The sequence below is a fragment of the Eublepharis macularius genome, chromosome 11 (genome assembly GCF_028583425.1).
Source record: "Eublepharis macularius isolate TG4126 chromosome 11, MPM_Emac_v1.0, whole genome shotgun sequence".
Taxonomy (NCBI): domain Eukaryota; kingdom Metazoa; phylum Chordata; class Lepidosauria; order Squamata; family Eublepharidae; genus Eublepharis; species Eublepharis macularius.
In genome coordinates this window covers 64,718,012-64,738,271 of record NC_072800.1, presented here as the reverse complement: position 1 = coordinate 64,738,271, position 20,260 = coordinate 64,718,012, and the positions used below count along the sequence as shown (strand labels likewise).

Below are 20,260 nucleotides of genomic sequence, written 5' to 3'. Positions count from 1 at the left end.
ACCTCTAGCAACAGATAATCCTAAGAAGAATGCAATCCTAGTAAGAGTTACAATCTTCTGAGCCTAGTGACTTTAGCATACTGGGCACTGTAAGCCACCAAGGTATTGACATGATAGATTAAAATGTATTTTCACTGTTTGCAGACTGAAACTTAACCTAGCAATGGGCAGGTGGTGCTAGAGATTTGTTTTTTCATGTCTGCAGCCATATTGTGAACAGTCTGAATCTCTTGTTGGAGAAAGTGTATACATTTTAAATAAATAAAATAATATAGATTTGTTTGTTTGCATCTTTACTATGGTAACCTGCATTTACAATTTAATACTTCTAACTGAATAGTGAACAGAACAGAAAAAAATCATGACTTTGTCGCTAGAATAGCAACTTCTGCTGCAGTATGCTCAGAAATGTAATACATTGGAATACTCTGTGTTCTCCGTTGTGCTACCTCTGTACTAAACTTATAGTGCAATCCTATGCAGTCAACGGGCTTAGACTGGAGTATCTCTGTACAGGATTGCAATGTTAGAGAGCAATCCTAAGTGGGTATGCTCAGAATAAGTCCCATGTTATTCAATGGGGCTTACTTCTAGGAAAGCATCCTCGAGACTGCAAGATTGATATTGAGCAATGCACAAAATAATCTGGTTGGCTGTCTTGTGTGCGTTTTGTGTGTCCAGAAATTTTAGTAGCATAAGATTTACCGCACTCTACTATTTTTAAGATTTACAGCACTCTTTATCTTTTTAAAATTTCACAAAAAATCCCCTTAAAGCATTTTTAACATAAATATACAAAATGTAAATGATGCACATTGTTACTGTTCCAATTATATATATATATATATATATATATATATATATATATATATATATGTTATGATATAACTATATGTAGAGTTATATGTCTAGTTAGCTCTGATGCATGCAAAATCATTTTTCATATTCATTAGAACTGGGACCAGATTTTATTCATTTTTTCATATTTTGTAGTATATGGCATATTGTTTACAATTCTCATGATTTGTAAAACTATTTGGTTTGGACATCTGTATCTGTCAAATATAACAACCAGTCATAAAAGTTTCCAGAATTTCATGTTATCTAATTAAGCGGTAAATGCACTACCCTGTTCCTGATACGTGCTTACTAGGTATTCCCAAATCTACCAGAGCCCACAGACACATCAAGGGAGAGTGTTTATGTCAGTATACCTCTGCTGTTCATCTGGCAAATCACAAATGCAAAAGAGAAACCTAGGTGGGCTTTTGTATGCGTTTCCTCTTCACCCCAATAGCCATAACTAAGTATAGAATGCTGACTACTGTATAAGTGAACACAAATTATACACCAATAAATACAGCACAGGCTAAATCACTCTGTCCCCTAAAGAACTTGGAACTCACAAATTTGGAGTTGGTTATGAGGAACTTTGATGATGGGCTCTTAGGAAGAGCGACAAACAATAGATAGGGAGAGTTAAAAAAAAGCCCTCAGACAGATGAATAATGTTTGTTGTCTTAGAGTCCTTATAGAAACCCTGGCTCAGAGCTTCTGAAACCTCGACTTCTGCACTGCAATTGGGGCTGCAAGGACAAGGTGCTCTACACAGGTAAGCCAGGTGGGGTACCAAAGGGGAGACTGCTAATTAGAACAGAAGTGAACATTCTCCATCAAAACCCCCTGGGCAAAAAACCACTGATGGCCACAGATGGTGTTCCCTACTGTCCTTCTCGTGTCCCCGCAATAGGAGAAACTCCGTATTTGCTAAATAATACTACCTTTGTTCAAGAGATAAGCCTGCTATAGAGATGCTAAATTTTCACTATGCAAAAAGGTAGCCCCTGCTAGCCACAAACTCCCATATACCTGCCACCATGTATTAGTGAAAATGCTGAGCGCAGCCATCTCTGTCGGCAAACTCTGAAGGCTCTATATCGCCGCAGACAAAAACCACTTATGACCTACTGTTCATTGCAGGATCCTAGCCAGAGCACATGGATAGAGTTCCAATGGAGCTCCTTCACTGGCTGAGTGAGTATTGTCTGACAGACTCCATTATCTTCCCTAACAGGTGACACTTCAACTGTAGACATCAGGATAAGATTGCCATTTTGTTTTTTGCAGTGGCTTCTAGGGGTGTGCAAAAAAAAAATATTCAGGTTTCCCGCATCACAATTTCTAAAGCAGGAATAGGGGTTGGAAATAAGCGATTTACAAAGTGGCAAGTCGCTCAGAAATTGCTTATTAACCAGCTTTGGTATGTTCCGTGAAGATTTGGAGCACACTGACCAACTTCCTGCCCCACCGCTTATTTCACCTGATGGGGGGAGGAGGAGGAGGGGTTCCCTCCTCCCACTCACATTGGGTGAAATAAGTGGCGGGGCGGGAAGTTTACCTCGCGCTACTTGCTTCAGCTGATGGGCAGGAGAGCTTCCTCCCCGGCCAACCAGCTGAAGCAAGTTGTGCTGGGTTGCAAAGCGCCCCGTTCCATGCCACTTGCAAGCCGCGCAGAAAGGGGAGCTTTAACATTTAACCCCCCTCGGATTGCTCCAGCTGGTCTGCGGGGACTCTCCCACCTGTCAGCTGGAGCAAGCTGTGCAGAAAGGGGCGCTTTCAAACTTTCCGCCCACCACTCTTTTCTCCCATGGGAGGGGGAGGAGGGAATCCTCCCCCTCCCATTGGGGGAAAAAAAGTGGCAGGGCAGGAAGTTTGAAAGTAAGCACTTTTTTTGGCTGTTTGCAATGCAAGTGCTGCGGCGCAGCTGGTGCCGCTTTGCCCGAAGCTTCCCAAAACGATACAGATCGCTTTGGGAAACCCTGAAGCGGAATCCCGAAGTGCACATGGCTTCTATAGCTTGTATAACTGTCCCTAATGGCTTCTATAACTGTCACTTTAATAATACTTTGATTTGGAGCAATAACAAGTGACTGTTCAGCTTTGTGACATGAAATCACCTGCTGATTCTGCTTATAAAACCCCTCAAAGGCTTAGGAATGAAATAAGTTTTCGGAGCTATTGGTTCCCGACGTCAGGGAGAGTGAGGCTGAAGCATGCAGAATAGAAAAGTACTTGCATCCTTTCTCAGCTGCTCACTCAACAGTTAAATACGTAGTTACAGCCACTACTGCATTCTTCAGCCCTGTTCTCATATCTCTCTTGTCTTTCAACAGGCAGTGACAGTAGGTGAAGTGGAGTGGTGTTCATCAACAGAAGTGGCTGTGCTGCTCATGTCTTCACTGGTACACAGTGGGAACGTACCAGCATTTGGGGCTTTGTGGCCTTTCGGCACAGTGCATACCACTGTTTGTCTAGTGCACAAAACATGTTCATCACCTGCTCTGATGCAGACCTCTACAGATGAGGCCACAGTACTGTTACTACAGTAGTGGTAACAATGATGGATGGGAAGTTGTTCTGTGTGGTTGCCATTTTTGTCTTTCAAAGCCTACTCTTGCTTTTCCAGAATGCATGACAAACAGCATTGTACAAGCATAGCATTCCTTGTAGGCAATGAGGGAAAGCTGCCACGTTCATCTTCTTTCTGTCATGCAGGACCCTACAAGAACCAGAGAAGTTAGCAAGTTTTTTTTCCTGTGATGATATTGAAACTCAGTCACTGATCTAGTTCAATAAAAGCTGTGATTGTTTCATCTGTGTCTGTTCTTATGATTGTTTAGATAAACTCTTATACCTCGGATACCTTTATGATGAGATGCAATAAATAGGGAGGATAGAGGAGAGGATTCCTTACCTCCCCAGGGGTTAATGGTAAACATCTGTTCCGTGGCTTTACTGCTTGTGTACTAGCATGGGGGTGCTACCCTACAAATGGGCAGAGGTGTCCTGCCCACTAAGCAGACCTAGGCAATTGGCTATGGCTCCAGAGGGCAGGGACCCCAAACGATGCTTGCCAGGGCAAGTGGCTGCCCTGAGTGGTGCCTCTGACCCCAGCACTGCCACCAGGGTCACTCTGCCACACACTTGCATTCTGAAGTAGTGGTTTGTAGCTTGAAGATTTTATTGAACCTTCTGCGGTCAGAGGCTCAGGTCTTTGTCATGTAGTGAGTTTTATTTGCTTTGGCAGATTGGCTACAGTGTGGCCATGCTACAGTTACATCTATTTAGATTACTGTAATATGCAGTCATCATTTCAAGACTTCACTGTTCTATGCCGGTAATGTGCTGTAATCTGCGTATCTCAAAATGTTAATGTTCACAAAACTAAAGTAATGACTACTGAGGAATTACACCAGTTTAACGTTGACAATGAGGAAATTGAAATCGTTCAAGATTTTCTATTCCTTGGCTCAGTCATCAACCAAAAGTGAGACTGCAACCAAGAAACCAGAAGAAGACTGAGACTTTGAAGAGCAGCTGTGAGGGAACTAGAGAAGATCCTTAAAGATCAAGATGTCTCTCTGGTGACCAGATCAAGATAATCCAGACTATGGTATTCCCCATTACTATGTATGGATGTGAAAGCTGGACAATGAAGAAAGCTGACAGGAAGAAAATTGATTCATTTGAAATGTGAAACGTGGAGGAGAGTTTTGTGGTTGCCATGGCCAGCTAAAAAGACAAATAACTGGGTTCTAGGTCAAATCAAGCCTGAATTCTACCTAGAGGCTAAAATGACAAACCTGAGGCCATCATACTTGGTCACATAATGAGAAGGCATGACTCTGGAAAAGTTGCTAATGCTAGGAAAAGTGGAAGGCAGCAGGAAAAGAGGAAGACCAAAAAGCGAGATGACTCAATAAAAGAAACCATGTTTTCCAGTTTGCAAGATCTGTTAATGCTAGGATGTTTGGGAGGTCTTTCATTCGAAGGGTCACCATAGGGTGGAAGTGACTTGACAGCACATAACACACGCGCGCACACACAATATGTGGTACATGGAGCTACCTTTGATAACTCAGTAAACTTCAGCTGGTCCAAAATGTGGCAGCCAGGCTACTGACTGGCAGGATACAGGGATTACTTTCCTCTGCCTGCCCATTTGTTTATGGACACAATTTAAAGTACTGTTTGTTGTGTTTTAAGCCCGTAAGCAGCTTGGGCCAGGGACCACCTCATTCCTACTGGCCAGCCCACCTGTCAGAATCATCCCCATAAGCCCTGCTTTCTGTGCCCCACCTTCAGAGCTGAAATTAGGTGGCAACCAAAGACCTTGCCTGTGAAATGCTGTTTCCCTTGAAGCTTCCTGGATCCTATGCTATTCTCCTTTAGGTGCCGGGTCAAAATGTTTGCTTTTCTAAGCTTTTAATTAAGGTGTTGATCTTTTAACACCATTTTTATAGTTCGTTTTCAGTCTGAAAAGTATTCATTTGAAGCTGCTTAATATTTTATGTCTTTGCTCTGGCTGGGTTTTAATTACCAACTTTTAATGTTTATATTTTATTTTGTAAGCTGCCTCAGGCAGGTTCACTGGAGGGAGGGCATAAACATTTTCTACATAAGTAACAACGTTCCTAAGAATTTTTGTTGACATTTAATTGCTACCAGGTTTTTTGTGCTTGCTTATTGATTATTTTTATTCTTGCTTATTCCTAATTGTTCTTGGTACTTTGAAGCTGAGTATGTTAAGTTACCCAGTTTGACCATTCATGTTATATCATTAAATAAGGTGAGCTGTTGAAAAATGTTAGCAAACAGGTAAATGAGTCCTTGTGGACGCTGTTATGGAATATAGAATAATAGATCACTCTTTGTTTTGTGACTAGAACTCCAGCGAACAATGACAAAGAAAAGAGTTTTCCTGCTCAGCTTCCTGCAAAACACAAGAAGAGAAAAGGATATTGTGAATGTTGTATGAAAAAATACGATGATCTTCAAGCTGTAAGTACACCTTACCTAAGTAACTGGCTTATTTACGTGATATGGATATGTCTACATTCTAGCAATTTGGGGACATGTATTTCACATCAGTCTTTGCTCTTAAAGAGACAAAAAAGTTCAAGATCTGGCAAGAGAGGGTGCTAACAGCCCAATGCTGCAAGCATCCCTGCCCACCCCCACCCCCCATCATAGGCAGCTCTGCATATTGCTAGGATGGCCTGGCTTGAGTAACCCCTCATATGCACACAACCCTGGCCTCAGGTGTGGGAGCCAGTATAATGAAGGTGGCACCTAGTATTGCACAAGGGAACGCAGGAGGCTTGTGCAGAATCCCGGGCTGGAGCAGCTGAATTCCTGCCCCTGCTTATCTGTTGCATCTTGGTTGCCGTTTTTGGCTTGAGGCTGTGGAAATGGGTTGTGAAATGAAATGCGTCAGCAACACAGTATGGACTTTGCTGTCCCCCTAGGGAGTTAGTGCTGAGTGTTCCCCAGCACCGCTAAGTGCCCACTCTGTAGTTCTCCCGCCACCAAAGTGCAATGTTGTGTGCATTGTCTGTGCTGCAGAGAGCTCTGAAACAGAGCTCCCATGCCATGTGCCTTACCCAATAATTTGTAGGGTGTGCTGGTTGGGGTTTATGTAGTGCTGGAGAGCAGTGATTGTGTTCTGGGCAGGGGGAGGGGGTTGGCTGCCACTGGTAAGGTGCTTATTGGTTCTGACTGTAGTCAGCATCCTGTGCTCTGCTAGGGCTTTTATAGTGGGCCACTTCCCCTTTCCTGCTGCATGGATGCTTATGGGCTATGCCGTGTTTTTTTTCTGGTATAATTTTCCACAGGTTTGGGGGGTTATTCCTTGGCTGGAATGGCTTAGCAAACCAACTAACTCCTGCTATGCCCCACCCCACCCCACCCAACTCCATGCCACTGCAGGGATTTATGCTGGTGGCCTGCTAGCAGGGGGCCATGGCAGGGCAGCGCCCATGACCGGGTCTAGTGTTCCTGCTCCAAGGCACAACTTCTGCTTATGCTGGTGTATCTCAGAGATACACTGGCATGGTGGCTAGTTGGCTCCCTAAATGCTTTTGCGCACCACCACCCCTCTTCAGAATTGTACTCTAAAACATGAAATTATGGAATTGCTATGATATGAACGAAAGATTTTTAGTGTAAGACAGATAATATAAATTAAAAAGATAGCTGAAACCTGGACTCTATACATATGCTTTTTTAAATGAGGAAATGATAAATCCTTTACAAATGGGCAGTGCTACATCTTGGCACTGATACACTATTTATAGACTAGAGTGGTGGTTCCCAACCTTTTTGTATGGTAACCCACAAGTTCAACTTTATTTTTTATGGTGACCCACCCAGGGCCATCCCGTTTTATGGCTCCCTGGGCAAACTAGTCCAGCATTCCATTTTCTACAGTAGCCAACCAGTTGTTGTGAAAAACCAACAAACATTGCACAAGGAGCACAGCTGCCCCCAAACAAGTGGCATTCTGAAGTACACACCCTTTGCATATGGAGATTAAATTCCAACTTTTGACCAAGAGGTTGGGCTCCTGATGGAACTGCACCAAAATGAAGTCAACATACAGTTTTTTCATGGAGCACTAAAGAGCTCCCACCCACTCTCTAGCCTTCTCCCCGCTTCTGGCTATTACCATAAACTTTTACTAGTTGCCGGGTAGATGTATCCCTCCTCCCACATTATTGTAGTAAAGGAAAAGGAAGACAAGAATGAGGTAAGTTTTCAGGGAGGGAAAACAGAGAAAGAAAACAATGCTTAAAGGCAGGAGCTGCCGTTAGGGAAGTATGGCCTGCAATTAAGATTGCCAACTCTCAGCTGGGAAATTCCTGGAGATTTGGGAGTGGAGCCTAGAGAGGACAGAGTTTGAGACGGGGAGGGACCTCATTGGGATTGTGATGTCATAGAGCCCACCATCCAAAGGAGCTGTTTCCTCTGTTGTATGGAGATCAGTTATAGTTCTGGGAGATCTTGACCCACCTGGAAGTTGGCAATCCTCCGTGTAACTCACTTTCAAAGACTTTGCAATGTATTTTTGGTACTCGGCCCACAAGTTGGGAAACACTGCAGTAGAGAACCTTGTTCGGTATTATTTTATGAGGATAACTCATTTAAGACATGCCTTAAGGCCTTCCATTTCCCAGTTTCTGCAAATTAAATATGTAGTAACTTAGGAAATATAAGGAAGTTAGAGCAGAAACAGAGCTTGAAGTTCTGATAAGAATTGTATTTCACGATTCTATACATTATCAAGAAAAAGGAGACATCAAATGCTAGATATGCTGAAAATTGAAATAAAACACTATCTTTAGAATTACTAAAGGATTTTTGGGAATGGTTATGGACTCATGTATATTAATCATTCCTTTCGCCAACTTCAGAGAAAACTTTTTGAAAACTATATACTGTTGAAAGACTGCTACCAGTTATCTCATTCTCATATATACCCTGAATACCAAGAGTTACATTGCTAATTTCATTTGAGTCAGGCATATTTATTACATTGGCTGCAGTTGTTCTAAAATACAACCTTTTAGGCACCAAATATTTTTGTATATTTTAGAATTAATAGGCCATGATTTACCATTTTATCCTTATGTATGTTATATTAAAGATGGTGTACCTGCCTTGGAAATTGTATAATGAACTTGTTAACTGCTGCAAGACAATATATCTGTTGCAAATCCTCTGTGGTTCCCCATATTAATTATTGGGTTATGAGATTATGGGAAATGGTTCTCATGTCTAAACTGACATATCAAAATAAAATTACAATTCAAGAAGATACAAAGGCTGGTTGTTTAGCTTTGTTTGTACTGTCATGGAACAATAAGGTTAGTGATATATTTTTTTCCTTCTGTATTTTTTTAAACTTGGTAATGAGAGATCCTTTTATATTTTTTCTGGTTTCCTTTTTTTCTTGTAAACAATTTTTTTAAAGTTTGGCAAACTAGGAATATTCTCTATAATACAGCTTTATGTTTATCTGCGGTCTACATGGGACTGCGCACGCACAGGCCTGCCGATTCCAGAGATTTCCAAAGCTCAAGAACACTAGGGGGCGCTCTCGTCTCTCAGCACGCATGCGTGGCTGTCTTTCCTGCCAAAAATGGCCCTTAAGTGGCAGAGCGCCCCCCATACCCTCAGTTTCTCTTTCGCTGCCGATAGTGGAGGTTTCCAGCTCTTCTAGTCGTTGTGATGTCAAAAACAGCTCTCTTCAAGCGTTGTGAATCCTGTGATAGAAAGATGACACGGTTGGATGGCCATTCAAGCTGTTTTGTACTGTTTAGGGGAAACCCATAACACTCAAACTTGTAAGCACTGCCGCGCCTTTACACTCAAGGCTAGGGCAGAGCAGGTGGGTCGTTTACAAGCCTCCCTCTGGAAGCGTGCTATGGCGGCCACGGACTTACCAGCTATGGCACAACCATCTGCCTCGTCGGTTCTGCTTCTTGACCTGACCCTGGATCTGTGGGTTCAAAAATGCCACGCTCCCAACCTTCACCGAGTCACTCGGGACCGAGACCGTCGGAGTTGATTACCGCCTCGGTTTGGAGCTTGTCGGAACCAACCATCCAATCTGAGCAAAGACCTTCGGTTCTGAAGACTCCTCGGAGTCTACCACCTTTGACATGGACCACAGTCTTAGTTTCCCCTCGGAGGACTCCTGACCCGAAGACCCCTCGGAGTCGAACACCTTTGGTTCAGACTGCTACGCCCCCGACTTCTTCTCAGGAATCCTCGGTTCTGAAACCTTCGGATCCGACTCCTGGCTCAGCAGGGTCCAGCCTAGAAAAGAAGAAGAAGTGGAAGCTTCTTTGTCATCTAAACATGACAAAGCTATCTTAGAAAGCATGCGCTCCGCCTCTCCCTCGATTCGGACAGAGGTAGTCGGTTCCGAACCTCCAGATAAGAGACGTAGAGGGTCAGGAGACCATTCCTCGCCTTGTAGTCCTCACTGCAGGGCGAGTCAGGATGAAGATGTGATCTTGGTGGAGAAGCCACCAGATTAATGCTAGCAGAAGTATGGCAGACACCTCTGCTAGATCTTTGCTCTCTGCAGTGTTCCTGCGTCGTTACGCTTGGCTGAGAACGACAGCATTCCCTGCTGACACCAGAAATAAGGTAGAGGATCTCCCCTTTGAAGGGACCATGCTTTTCTCTGAAAAGATGGATGAATACCTCTCCAAGAAGAGGACAGATCGTCTTACAGCTAGATCTTATGGAGTTCTTCATCAACCTCAGCAGCATTCGATGAGGTCATATTACCGATCCTTTCAGAGAGGCCGTCAGCAGCGCTACCAGTCATACCATGGATATGCTTCAGCCCCACCGGCCTTACCAAAGCCTACAGTCCTCGTTTCCTAGACGAAGGCAGAATCTAAGGAATAAGTCTGGCGCTCATCAGCAGCAGACCAAGGAACAATCCCAGATACATAAGCAATTCTGACAATTACAGGGCCCTGACCCTTTGTTTGGGGTCAGATGAGTGCATACTGGGACGAATGGTGTTCTATTACTTCCCATACTTGGGTTACATCTATAGTTCAATGTGGTTATAAAATTGAATTTGTGCAATTACCTTATTTGCGACTCCCTGTGTTTGCTTCTGAGACTCCTCAAGCTGAGGTTCTATCAGAGCTTTCAGCACTTCTAGATAAGGGGGCCATTGAGGAAGTAACGGATCGATCCTCTTGGTTGGGGTTCTACGCTAACTTATTCATGGTTGAAAAGAAGGATGGAGGTCTTAGACCCATCCTAGATCTCAGGAACCTGAATAAATATATTAGGGTTCGTAAATTTAAAATGGTTAGCCTACAAGTGGTTTTAACCCTATTACCTCCGAATTCTTGGTTTGCAGTTTTAGATTTAAAGGATGCTTCCATATTTCACTTTCCTCAGAGCATAAAAAAATTCCTCCGTTTCTCTTCTGACCAGCGTGTCTTACAGTATAGAGTATTGCCCTTTGGGCTGGCTACTGTCCCGAGAGTCTTTACTAAATGTATAGCGGTAGTGGTGGCACACTTGAGGGTTCAAGGATGCTGTATTTTTCCATATCTGGATGACTGGCTAATCATTGGTCATTCAGTGGAGGATGTCGATAGACAGGTTTCCCTCACCTTGATGCTTTGCCTACGTTTGGGACTGTTTGTGTTAACCAAAAGAAATCTAAACTGACCCCTACTAGATCTCTTCAGTTTATAGAAAACATCTTAGATGGCATCAGAGATGCGGGTTTCTTGCCCAAGGAAAGAGCCTCAAAGATTAAGACTTGTTAACAAGCTAAAAAAAAAAAGTGGTTTCCAGTCTGTTCGGTTCATAGAAACCCTGTTGGGCTGCATGGCTTCTACAACTGCAGTGGCACCACTGGCTAGATTGTTTATGCGGCTACTACAAATGTGGTTTAATTCTGTTTTTTCTCCTGAAAGGGATTCTCAAAGTAGGAGACTTACTGTCCCCAGAAAAGTTGTGGGCTCCTTAGATTGGTGGTTAGACGACTCGAACCTTTTCAAAGGAGTAGAGTTTGGTTGCAGACAACCTCAGGTGTCGGTCACTACTGATGCCTCTCTTTTAGGTTGGGGGGCCCATTGTGAGGGATCGTACGCTCACGGTGTGTGGAGTGTTTCGGAAAGTAATGAGCATATTAACTTGCTAAAAATGAGCGCAGTGTTATATGCCTTAATCTCCTTTTCAGGTACCATGCGGAACAAGTCCGTCCAGATCCTTACACACAATACTACTACAATGTTCTATATAAACAAACGGGGGCACAGCATCTTTGGCTCTGTGCAACGAGGCAATAAGACTCTGGATGTGGGCCATAAAACATTCGGTATGGCTTCAGGCAGTTCATATCCCAGGGGTGGAGAATTCGATGGCAGACCATCTGAGCAGACTGCACAGGGACAATCACGATTGGTCCTTTCAAGACGAATACTTGCTCCCTGTCTTCTCTGAGTGGGGGTTTCCAGACACAGATCTCTTCACTTCAGAAGAGAATCGCAAGACTCACGATTTTTGCTCCAGAGGAGGAATAGGCCGAAAGTCTCATGGGGATGCATTTCAACTCAGGTGGTCAGGACACCTGTTTTATGCATTTCCTCCATTTCCACTTCTAGCCAGAGTCCTCACCAAAATTCAGAGGGATGGGACATCAGTCATCTTGGTAGCCCCGTTTTGGCTGCGACAACCGCGGTTTCATACCCTCCTGCAATTACAGTCTCGCACATACAGCCTTCCTTATTTTTTTAAATATTTTTATTAATTTTTCATAAACAACATATTAAATGGTGAATGTAGTAAAAATAACAGATTATTAATTTTGTGATAGTACAGTATTAGTGATCAGTTCCTATTAAACTTGATAGATTAGTTATACTAGCAGTATAACGATTGCTTAGTTTTTCAAAAAGATACTAGAAGCCAGATTAAATAACTGAGTAATACAATTAGCAACAGTGCAACATTTAGTAGGGCTTATTAATTTGTGACTATCTCTAGTCCTATGAAAAAGGAATTTCTACATTCTTACAAAAACCCTTAAAAAAGAAATCTATCTATAAAATAACTGAAAATTATTACCCCCTACCCACCACCCATCTAAAAGACTATGTATTATTAATAACGATATGTTTATACCTCCCTCCCCCCTTTTCACCCCACAAAAACTACTGAACTCAAATTAACAACAAATAGCAAGCGATTTACATACCAAATGCTAAACCTAAAAATATGATATATGTACAGCCTCTGAGAGACCCTATGGGAAGTATCCTCCTTTGGGTCTGTTGGACAAAAAGTACAACGTCAAGGGGCTGTCATTGTTGGGAGCAAGAGAAAACTGGCTCCCCCCACCCCCCCAAAACCTCAATACTACTGGGTAGCACAAACTGCTTGTTACATTTTAAAATATGATTTCTAAGTTTTGATTGTTCCCCGTTCCCCACTTATACAGCTTTTAAGGAAAGAAAGAAAAATTCAGTGTTTCTTGACTCTGGAATGCTTTCCATTTTGTGGCTCAGTTGTTTCTAACTGGAATTTTGCTTCCTTTATGAGGAGTAGGTGGCTGAATGAGTTTTCTTTTTTGTGCAGATTTTGATAGGTCAGTTGAAGTAATGTCCAGTTTCTGCAGTAAAGCTTGTCCTGATTCATGGTCTGATGCATAAAGACGCGTGTCTTTAAATTGGACGCAAAGTGTAGAGTATTTGATCCATTTATATTTTATTTTTGCTGCATGTAATGCTTTGGTAGTCAGTTTGAGATCTCTTGTTTAATATCTCCTTGGGAAGATCTGTAAAAATCTGGATTTGGGCTTTGTTACACTTAAGCATTTTTTGTTCTCTTGCAATCTCCAGAATTCTTTTTCTTGTTTCCCAATCTGGGAACGTAGCTATAATATCCCTTGGAGTTTTCCTGTTTGCTTTTAGGGGTCCCACACGGTAAGCTTTGGAAATTACTGGAGTGCTTTTGTTTGGCTGCAAAAAACTGGCTAGCTATTTAGCTAGGAACAAAGACAGATTTAGTTTTGATGTAAATTCCTCATTCACCCCCCTAAATTTAAGATTCTGCTGGTGCACTATTAATTCCAGGCTTATAATTCTTTCATGCATCTCTTCTTTCTCTTGTTGCATAGTGCATATTTCAGATTGCAAAGAGTTAGAAATATCTAGTGCATTATCAGTCTTTTGAATAACATTCATTTTTGCTTGAAGGTCAGCTATCTGATTAGAGAGTGGCTTTATAAGATCTGTCATTTTATTTAAGATATTAAGTTCCATGCTTGCAAACAAAGTTGCTAGATCAGAGTCAGGAGGGGTATTCATTAGAGCTCCTACCTCGTTTCCCATCAGCTGCATTTTGCTTGTGTTGCTTGCTTTGCTTGCAATTGCTTGCTCGGCCTGGGTTAGAGGGAAAAAGTCCTGCAGACGCTTTGCAACTGTGCCATTTTGCTTCTTAGTCTTCTCATTGTGCTTCCCCATGTCTGGGGGTGATTTTCATTAAGTTAAGATGTGGATTTTAGAGGAATTTGGAGCAGGGTGGGACAGAGCTCAGCTCTCAGGCATCCATCTTCTCAGACGTCGATGCCATGCCCCCGCCCCGCCCCCCACATACAGCCGTCTGATAGTTCCAGACCTTCTGTCCTGGATGGGGGTTCTTCACCACGACATAGGGAAACTCAGACTGACAGCTTGGCTGATCAGGCAGGACATTCCTTTTCCTCAGCAGTGACTTATGTTCTACAAAATGCTAGGAGACTGTCTACCCGTCAGTCCTTTGCAATTAAATGGGACAAATTTACTTTGTGGTGTCGGCATAGGGGGTTGGACCCTTTTCTTTCCTCTCTACCCAAAATTCTTGATTTTTTTATGGGAACTCAAACAGAAAGGGTTGGCCAACAGTTCGATTAAAGTGTATTTGGTGGCCATTTCTGCTTTCCACCCCCCAATAGACCGCAAAACAGTCTTTTCTCATTGTACAGCTAAGTTATTTCTGAAAGGACTGAATAACTTATTCCCGCTTGTTAAGGCCATTGTTCCCCAGTGGTCCTTACCTTTAGTTTTGACCTGGTTAATGTCTAAGCCATTTGAGCCCCTGGCTACATGGCCACTACGTTTTCTTTCCATGAAGGTGACTTGCCTTGTGGCCGTCACTTCAGCTAGAAGGGTGGGGGAACTAGCTGCGTTATCCTGTGAACCCCCTTATTTAAAAATTCATACCGAAAAGTTCTCAGAGCTAAGGTTGATTTTTTGCCCAAGGTGGTATCTAGTTTTCACCTTTCTCAAGAAATATCTTTGCCTGTCTTCTGCCGTACTCAAACTTCAGAAGCAGCAAAAGCCCTCCACTCGTTGGATGTCTATAGGGCAATTCTTTTTTATTTGGACCGAGTGAAATCATTTAGAGTGGATTCCAATCTATTCTTGTGTTTTTCGGGACAGAATAAGGGTAGGAAGGCAACATCTCAGACCATTTCTCGATGGGTGGTCCAAACGATATTAACATGTTATAGCACTGCTAACTTACCTTGTCCTCTGGAGGTTCATGCCCACTCTTCTAGGTCCCAGGTGTCGTCAGCGGCTCTTCTGAAAGGTGTCCCTCTCCACGACAGCTGTTGATACCTTTGTGAAGCACTACACACGATATCCTAAACAGAAGGGAGACAGCGGTGGGCACAGCAGTTCTGCAGTCAATCTTTTCGTGACAAGTCTGTGGTACCTCTTCCCAGGTATTTAGCTATGTAATCTTCCCATGTGGGACTGCACAGGAAGACGGTAGATGAAAAACAGTGTTTCACTTACTTGTAACTGTTGTTCATCTAGGTCTTCTGTGCAGGCACACATGCCCTCCCTCCTTCCCCGCTAACTCTCTTGGTACTTACCTTGCTGTAGGGCAGCAAAAGAGGACTGAGGGTATGTGAGGGGTGCTCCGCCTCTTAAGGGCCGTTTTCTGCGGGAAAGACGGCAGTGCATGTGCGCTGAGAGACGATAGCGCCCCCTGGTGTTCTTGAGCTTTGGAAATCTCTGGAATCGGCAGGCATACATGTGTGCAGTGCCATGTGTGCCTGCACGGAAGACCTAGATGAACAACAGTTACAAGTAAGTGAAACACTGTTTCTATTGACTTTGTGTTAATAATAAGTTTTTTTATTGGTTTTACTTTGCTTTTGTTGCCTGTTTGCTTGGTTTTGTTGTTGTGAGCTGGGTCAAGCAGGTCTGATGACACTCCATACAAATTTTCTAAATCAATGAAGTTGGCATCAAGGTTAAAGAGCACACGGACTCAGGCAGACTATGTTACAGAATCCAACAGAGAAGTATACAAAGTGTAGAATCTGTTTGGACAACTTGAAAAAGTTTTGGTGGGCCAAGGGCTAGAGGTTGGGACTGGACGAAGTTGCTTTAGTGGCTGTACCTAGCACAGGAATAGCCAACAAGTGAGGCCGTGGACTAAAGAATGAGATGTAGATTTTATCTTCTGTTGTTTTTGTTGTTGTAATAATAGAGTATTAAACTTGCCAAAGAACATTACATGTATTTTAGATGTATATAAATGGGTGATCTTTTCCTTCCCCAGCTATTTCCTCTTTACCTTCCCTGAAAGCCCTCACAGCCTCTCCTCTTTTCCTGCTTCCTTCCCTCCTTCCCATCCACTATCCAATCTACCCTTTAACTGCCTTTCTGTGTTCATCTTTCCATCCTTCCCTCCCCTAGTAGTCTCTATCCAGAAAAAATATGGCTGAGTTGCATAGCTGTGCTGGCTACCAGGTTAGGCTCAGTTGCATCTTGGGGAATCTATGTAGACCTGCAGGGGGAACCTTAGTTTCCCCCTTATATCTCCTTCCCGACTCTTATTTCCTTTTTCTCTCTTTACTGCAACCCCAACTTCCCTGTTTCCTTCTCTCCTTTTCGCCCACCAACCAGCTTACCTCTTATCTGCACCTCATCTTCAGCTGCATTTATTATTTATACCCTGCCTTTCTTCATATCCCGCTCCCCATTTTATCCTCACAGCAATCCTGTAAGGTAGGTTAGGCTGAGACTGTGTGACTGGCCCAAAGTGACCTAGTGAGCTGCCACAGCAGAATGGAGATTCAAACCTGCACTTCCCAGATTCTACTTGAACATCTAAGCACTGCACCACCCTAACTTTCATAGGATGGCTGCTGTTGAACAGTAGCAAGAAGCAGGGCCTGGTGAGTTATGGGCGTTGTGTGGTAGCAAGTTGGTCATGGTTGGCTGGTGGGCCTGGCCCCAATAAATCCTCCCTTAAAAGGTCAAAGCAGCCTGGAAATGGCCCTGCCACCTCCTCCTGTCCATGCCATTTTCTGACAAATCAAGGTCATAATCTGTGGTTGCCCAGCAATGGTCACAGAGGGCATTTGTTTCTTAAATATATAGGTGCTGCTTTTACTATTGGATGGAGGATTAATCCCACCCCCCCCCCCCGTTTTTTTTTATTAAGATTTCAGATTTTTCTGCAAACATGGGCCTTTTTCATTTTAGAAAGATATGTATTGTCTGTTCATGACTTCCATCTGGCTGTAAGTATCCACAGATACTTACATGTTGAGAATTAAATACATTGACTGAAGAATTCTTGTATGAATACTATCAATACACTGCTTTTTCTCTGTTAATTTTAGCATCTTGAAAGTGAACAACACCAAAACTTTGCAAAGAGTTCCCACTATCAAGTTGTGGATGACATCATATCCCAGTTTGCTTGTGACTTTGTAGATTTAAGAGAGACTACACCAAAAAATAAAAGGTAAAAAAATTAAGTTATCCTGCAGTTAAATAATTTGGAAATATTCAAAATAAGTTATCTCTTGAAAGCATCTTGTATTTGAAACTGTTGATTAGTTCTTTGACTCTAGTCCAAAATAATACTTAAAATTCCATCACCAGAGGGTAAACAGCAAGGGTGTGTACTTTGAAAACTTTGATTTGAATTTAGTTCTATTATTTCAGAAAAGGCGTGATTATTGTTTTCCTGTCATTTTGTAAGTATTTATGTAACATCCAAAGTCTTATTTCAGGCAAATTTTTCATGTTCTGGTATCAGTAGACCTGGCTCCCAAGTATGGACTAGAGGTGAAATTTAATGTCACTATTTTCAGTGATGATAGACCTGGCCTTAGGATTTGCGGAATCCTGAAATTTTGGAAGTACTTTGCTTCTGAAATGAAAGAGAGAATTATAGGCACTGTTTCAGATCAGAAATATCTGAATGCACACCCCTGCAGCAAACGTTTTAAAAAGGTGAAAGTGAGTGTTCAGTATTTCCAGTATTTAATCTGCAACACTAACACCTGCTGTCACTATTACTGCTACCTCACTTCTACATAAAATGGGAAGGCTAACATCAGTATCTGTGTACACACCTATTATTTGAGATTGATTTATCTTACTTTTAGCTCTTTTGATATCCTGAATATTTTCTAATTGTTGAACTTGGAAGGTAAGTAGTTAACCAGCCTTCTCAGTAGTATAATAGGTAGCTGAAAACATGTGTGTTAGTTTCTTCTGGAGGTCTCAGTTTCTTGGCCAAAACTGCTTTCTTTATTCTGCCTCTTTCCATACAACACATGGGATGAAGAGCTTGAAGAAAGGCATTGTCACAGTGCCAGTGCTAAGAATATCCAAGAAAGCTATGTTTATATTATATTTAATAGACTAAAACAGCCTTGCAGCTAATCATTGTCTCCTTTCTCTTCTGCTGCCCATACTTTCAGCCACACCCCTAGCCCTGCCACCTCTTTCCTGCTACTACTCCATTTCTTCTTAAAATAGGAAGGTTAATATCAGTATCCATGTGTACACCTATTTTCTCTGAGCTTCTTACTGTTCTAGATAGGAAGTTTTAATGATATTTTGTTTAGATTAAGCTTGGAGGGTGGGGGACAAAAGGAAAGGGGCTGTGCCTGATTTACATGTGTTCCCTTTGTCCTTACAAGGTCAGTAGGCAGAAGTCAAAGAGAGCTGTGTACGTAGCTTGACATGATGGTGGCTAGTCCTGGCATTCTCTTGAGTTGCAGATGCAGCCATCTCAGCACTGCCTTTATTAAACGTAAGGCAGTACTTGACCAGCTTGATTTCTTGCTCTGCTTGGACCTGTGCGCACCAAATAGTTTCACTTGGTTGGTTGTTCAGGTGGGTGAATGGTGATGGCTTAGACAGCTGAGTGGTGAACTGAAAGCTTGGGCTAAAGAAGTACTCTTTAATTACAATTAATAGTAAGCAACTTTATTTTTTCTGTTGCCTTTGAAAATTCATTTTGAATGTTTACTAACTTTCTTAATTTTAGGAGAAAATGTAGTGTTGGACAATTTGCTCCCCTTCTTGGAACGAACACAGATGAACTGAAAGAAAGACTGAAGAGGCAAGACATCCCATTGAGATGGTATTCTAGGAAAAACATTACTATGCACATAATGAAAGAAGATTCTCAGCACACACAAATATATCATAAATCTGCACAAAAACACTCTCCTACCTCTGAACCTGCATGTTCTGTCAATTCCTGCCACACCATTTGTACTTTAGAAGCAGGAAGAAAAGTCAGTGGCAGTACTGAAGGTGGTAAAACGCCAAAATCTTCAAATTTAGCAGATGTTGCTTTATGTAGAACCTTGGTGCAACGGCCTCTGCAGAAAGAAAGTCAAATGTGTATGAGAACCTTGCCTGAAATTTATGAACACTGTGAGCCAGTATCAAGACAGAATTTACAAAGTTTTCCATCAAACCCATTACATTCTCAGATCGGAAGCTCTCAGTTTAGTGAGAGGAACAATCCAGCAAACTCAAAGCGAAAGCTGAACAATACAGTTCTTTTGCCAGTAAAATGTTTGAAGAAAATTAATTCAACTGTTGACAAAGATCTTGCTATCCTTGGTGTGGAGAGTAACTTTCCAAGAGAACTTTCAGTCCTTCTGGAGCCAGAACCCCTTCTATGTAGTCTTTCTGCAAACAAAGAACCTAGTGAGTTGATGGACAACAGCTCACCTTCCATAAAACTCAGCCGAAAAGTAAAAAATTCCTTCGGAAGGAATAACAAAGGAAATCAGAGACAAAGTACAGAGTCATACTTAAAGAGGACTGATGAACCATCCGTTCCAAAAGAAACAAGAAATGTACAGAGCTCATCAAAACAAGCACTACTAGAATTATTTCAGACCAGTGATGCAAATTCTGATTTTGGGGGTTTTTCAAGTATGACAGAGAACAAAGAGTCAAGTCTGGTAAAAGGTACTTGGGAAGACAAGCATACAGATGCTCTGTGGTCTTTGTTTTCTTCTTCTGCCTCCTCATCACCATTTATTGGATTTTAATGCTGCTTTATTTACAACTGTGAGTTTTGAATAAACATACAAAATGAAAAATTTTATTTGTGAAAACTTTGTTTTGATAATAAACTATATAGTGCTTATTCTTGTATTAATCCCTTATGTGCATATTATTCCAAGTATTCATATGTCTATAAAAGGCCAAGGAGGGGAGAGGGAGAATGTGCCTTCTTAAAGGAACTCTGCATCTGAATTAAGCATTAGGTATCAGCTGGAAATTTTTATCGTAGTATAATAATTGATTGCTTGATTTAGCATATTTGAGGAACTGAGGGGACTTTTATTTTCCCGCCCAATTCCAGTGTGTTCTTTTTTTGAACATATATAGATTAGCACTATAGAGTTGTAAAAATAGGTGTAGCAGGTTCTCTGAATACCCAACTTTCATCTTTTAAAAAAGTCAGTCTTTAGTCTTCCTGAGTAGTCATTCTCCCAGCAAATCCAGTGGCTGGATAGGCTTCAGTCGCCTAGCTCCTCCATCCCTTCTCAGCCCAGGGTGTTACATTTGCTCAGCCTTCTGTCCGGCTCATCCTTGCTGCTACTCAA

At 42.2% G+C, this 20,260-nt stretch overlaps 1 protein-coding gene across 2 annotated transcripts in view; it reads left to right on the top strand.

Annotated features, from left to right (window-relative positions):
- The window catches only part of DBF4 (DBF4 zinc finger), a 35,942-nt gene extending 16,139 nt beyond the window's left edge, over window positions 1–19,803 (top strand). For both annotated transcript variants that reach the window (XM_054991758.1, XM_054991759.1), the window contains exons 11-13: window positions 5,727–5,841; window positions 17,012–17,136; window positions 18,676–19,803. In XM_054991758.1, coding sequence (XP_054847733.1) covers window positions 5,727–5,841; window positions 17,012–17,136; window positions 18,676–19,699 — 1,264 coding nt within the window. In that variant the 3' untranslated portion in view covers window positions 19,700–19,803. The remainder of the gene's footprint in view (window positions 1–5,726; window positions 5,842–17,011; window positions 17,137–18,675) is intronic.
- The last annotated feature ends 457 nt before the right edge of the window (window positions 19,804–20,260 follow it).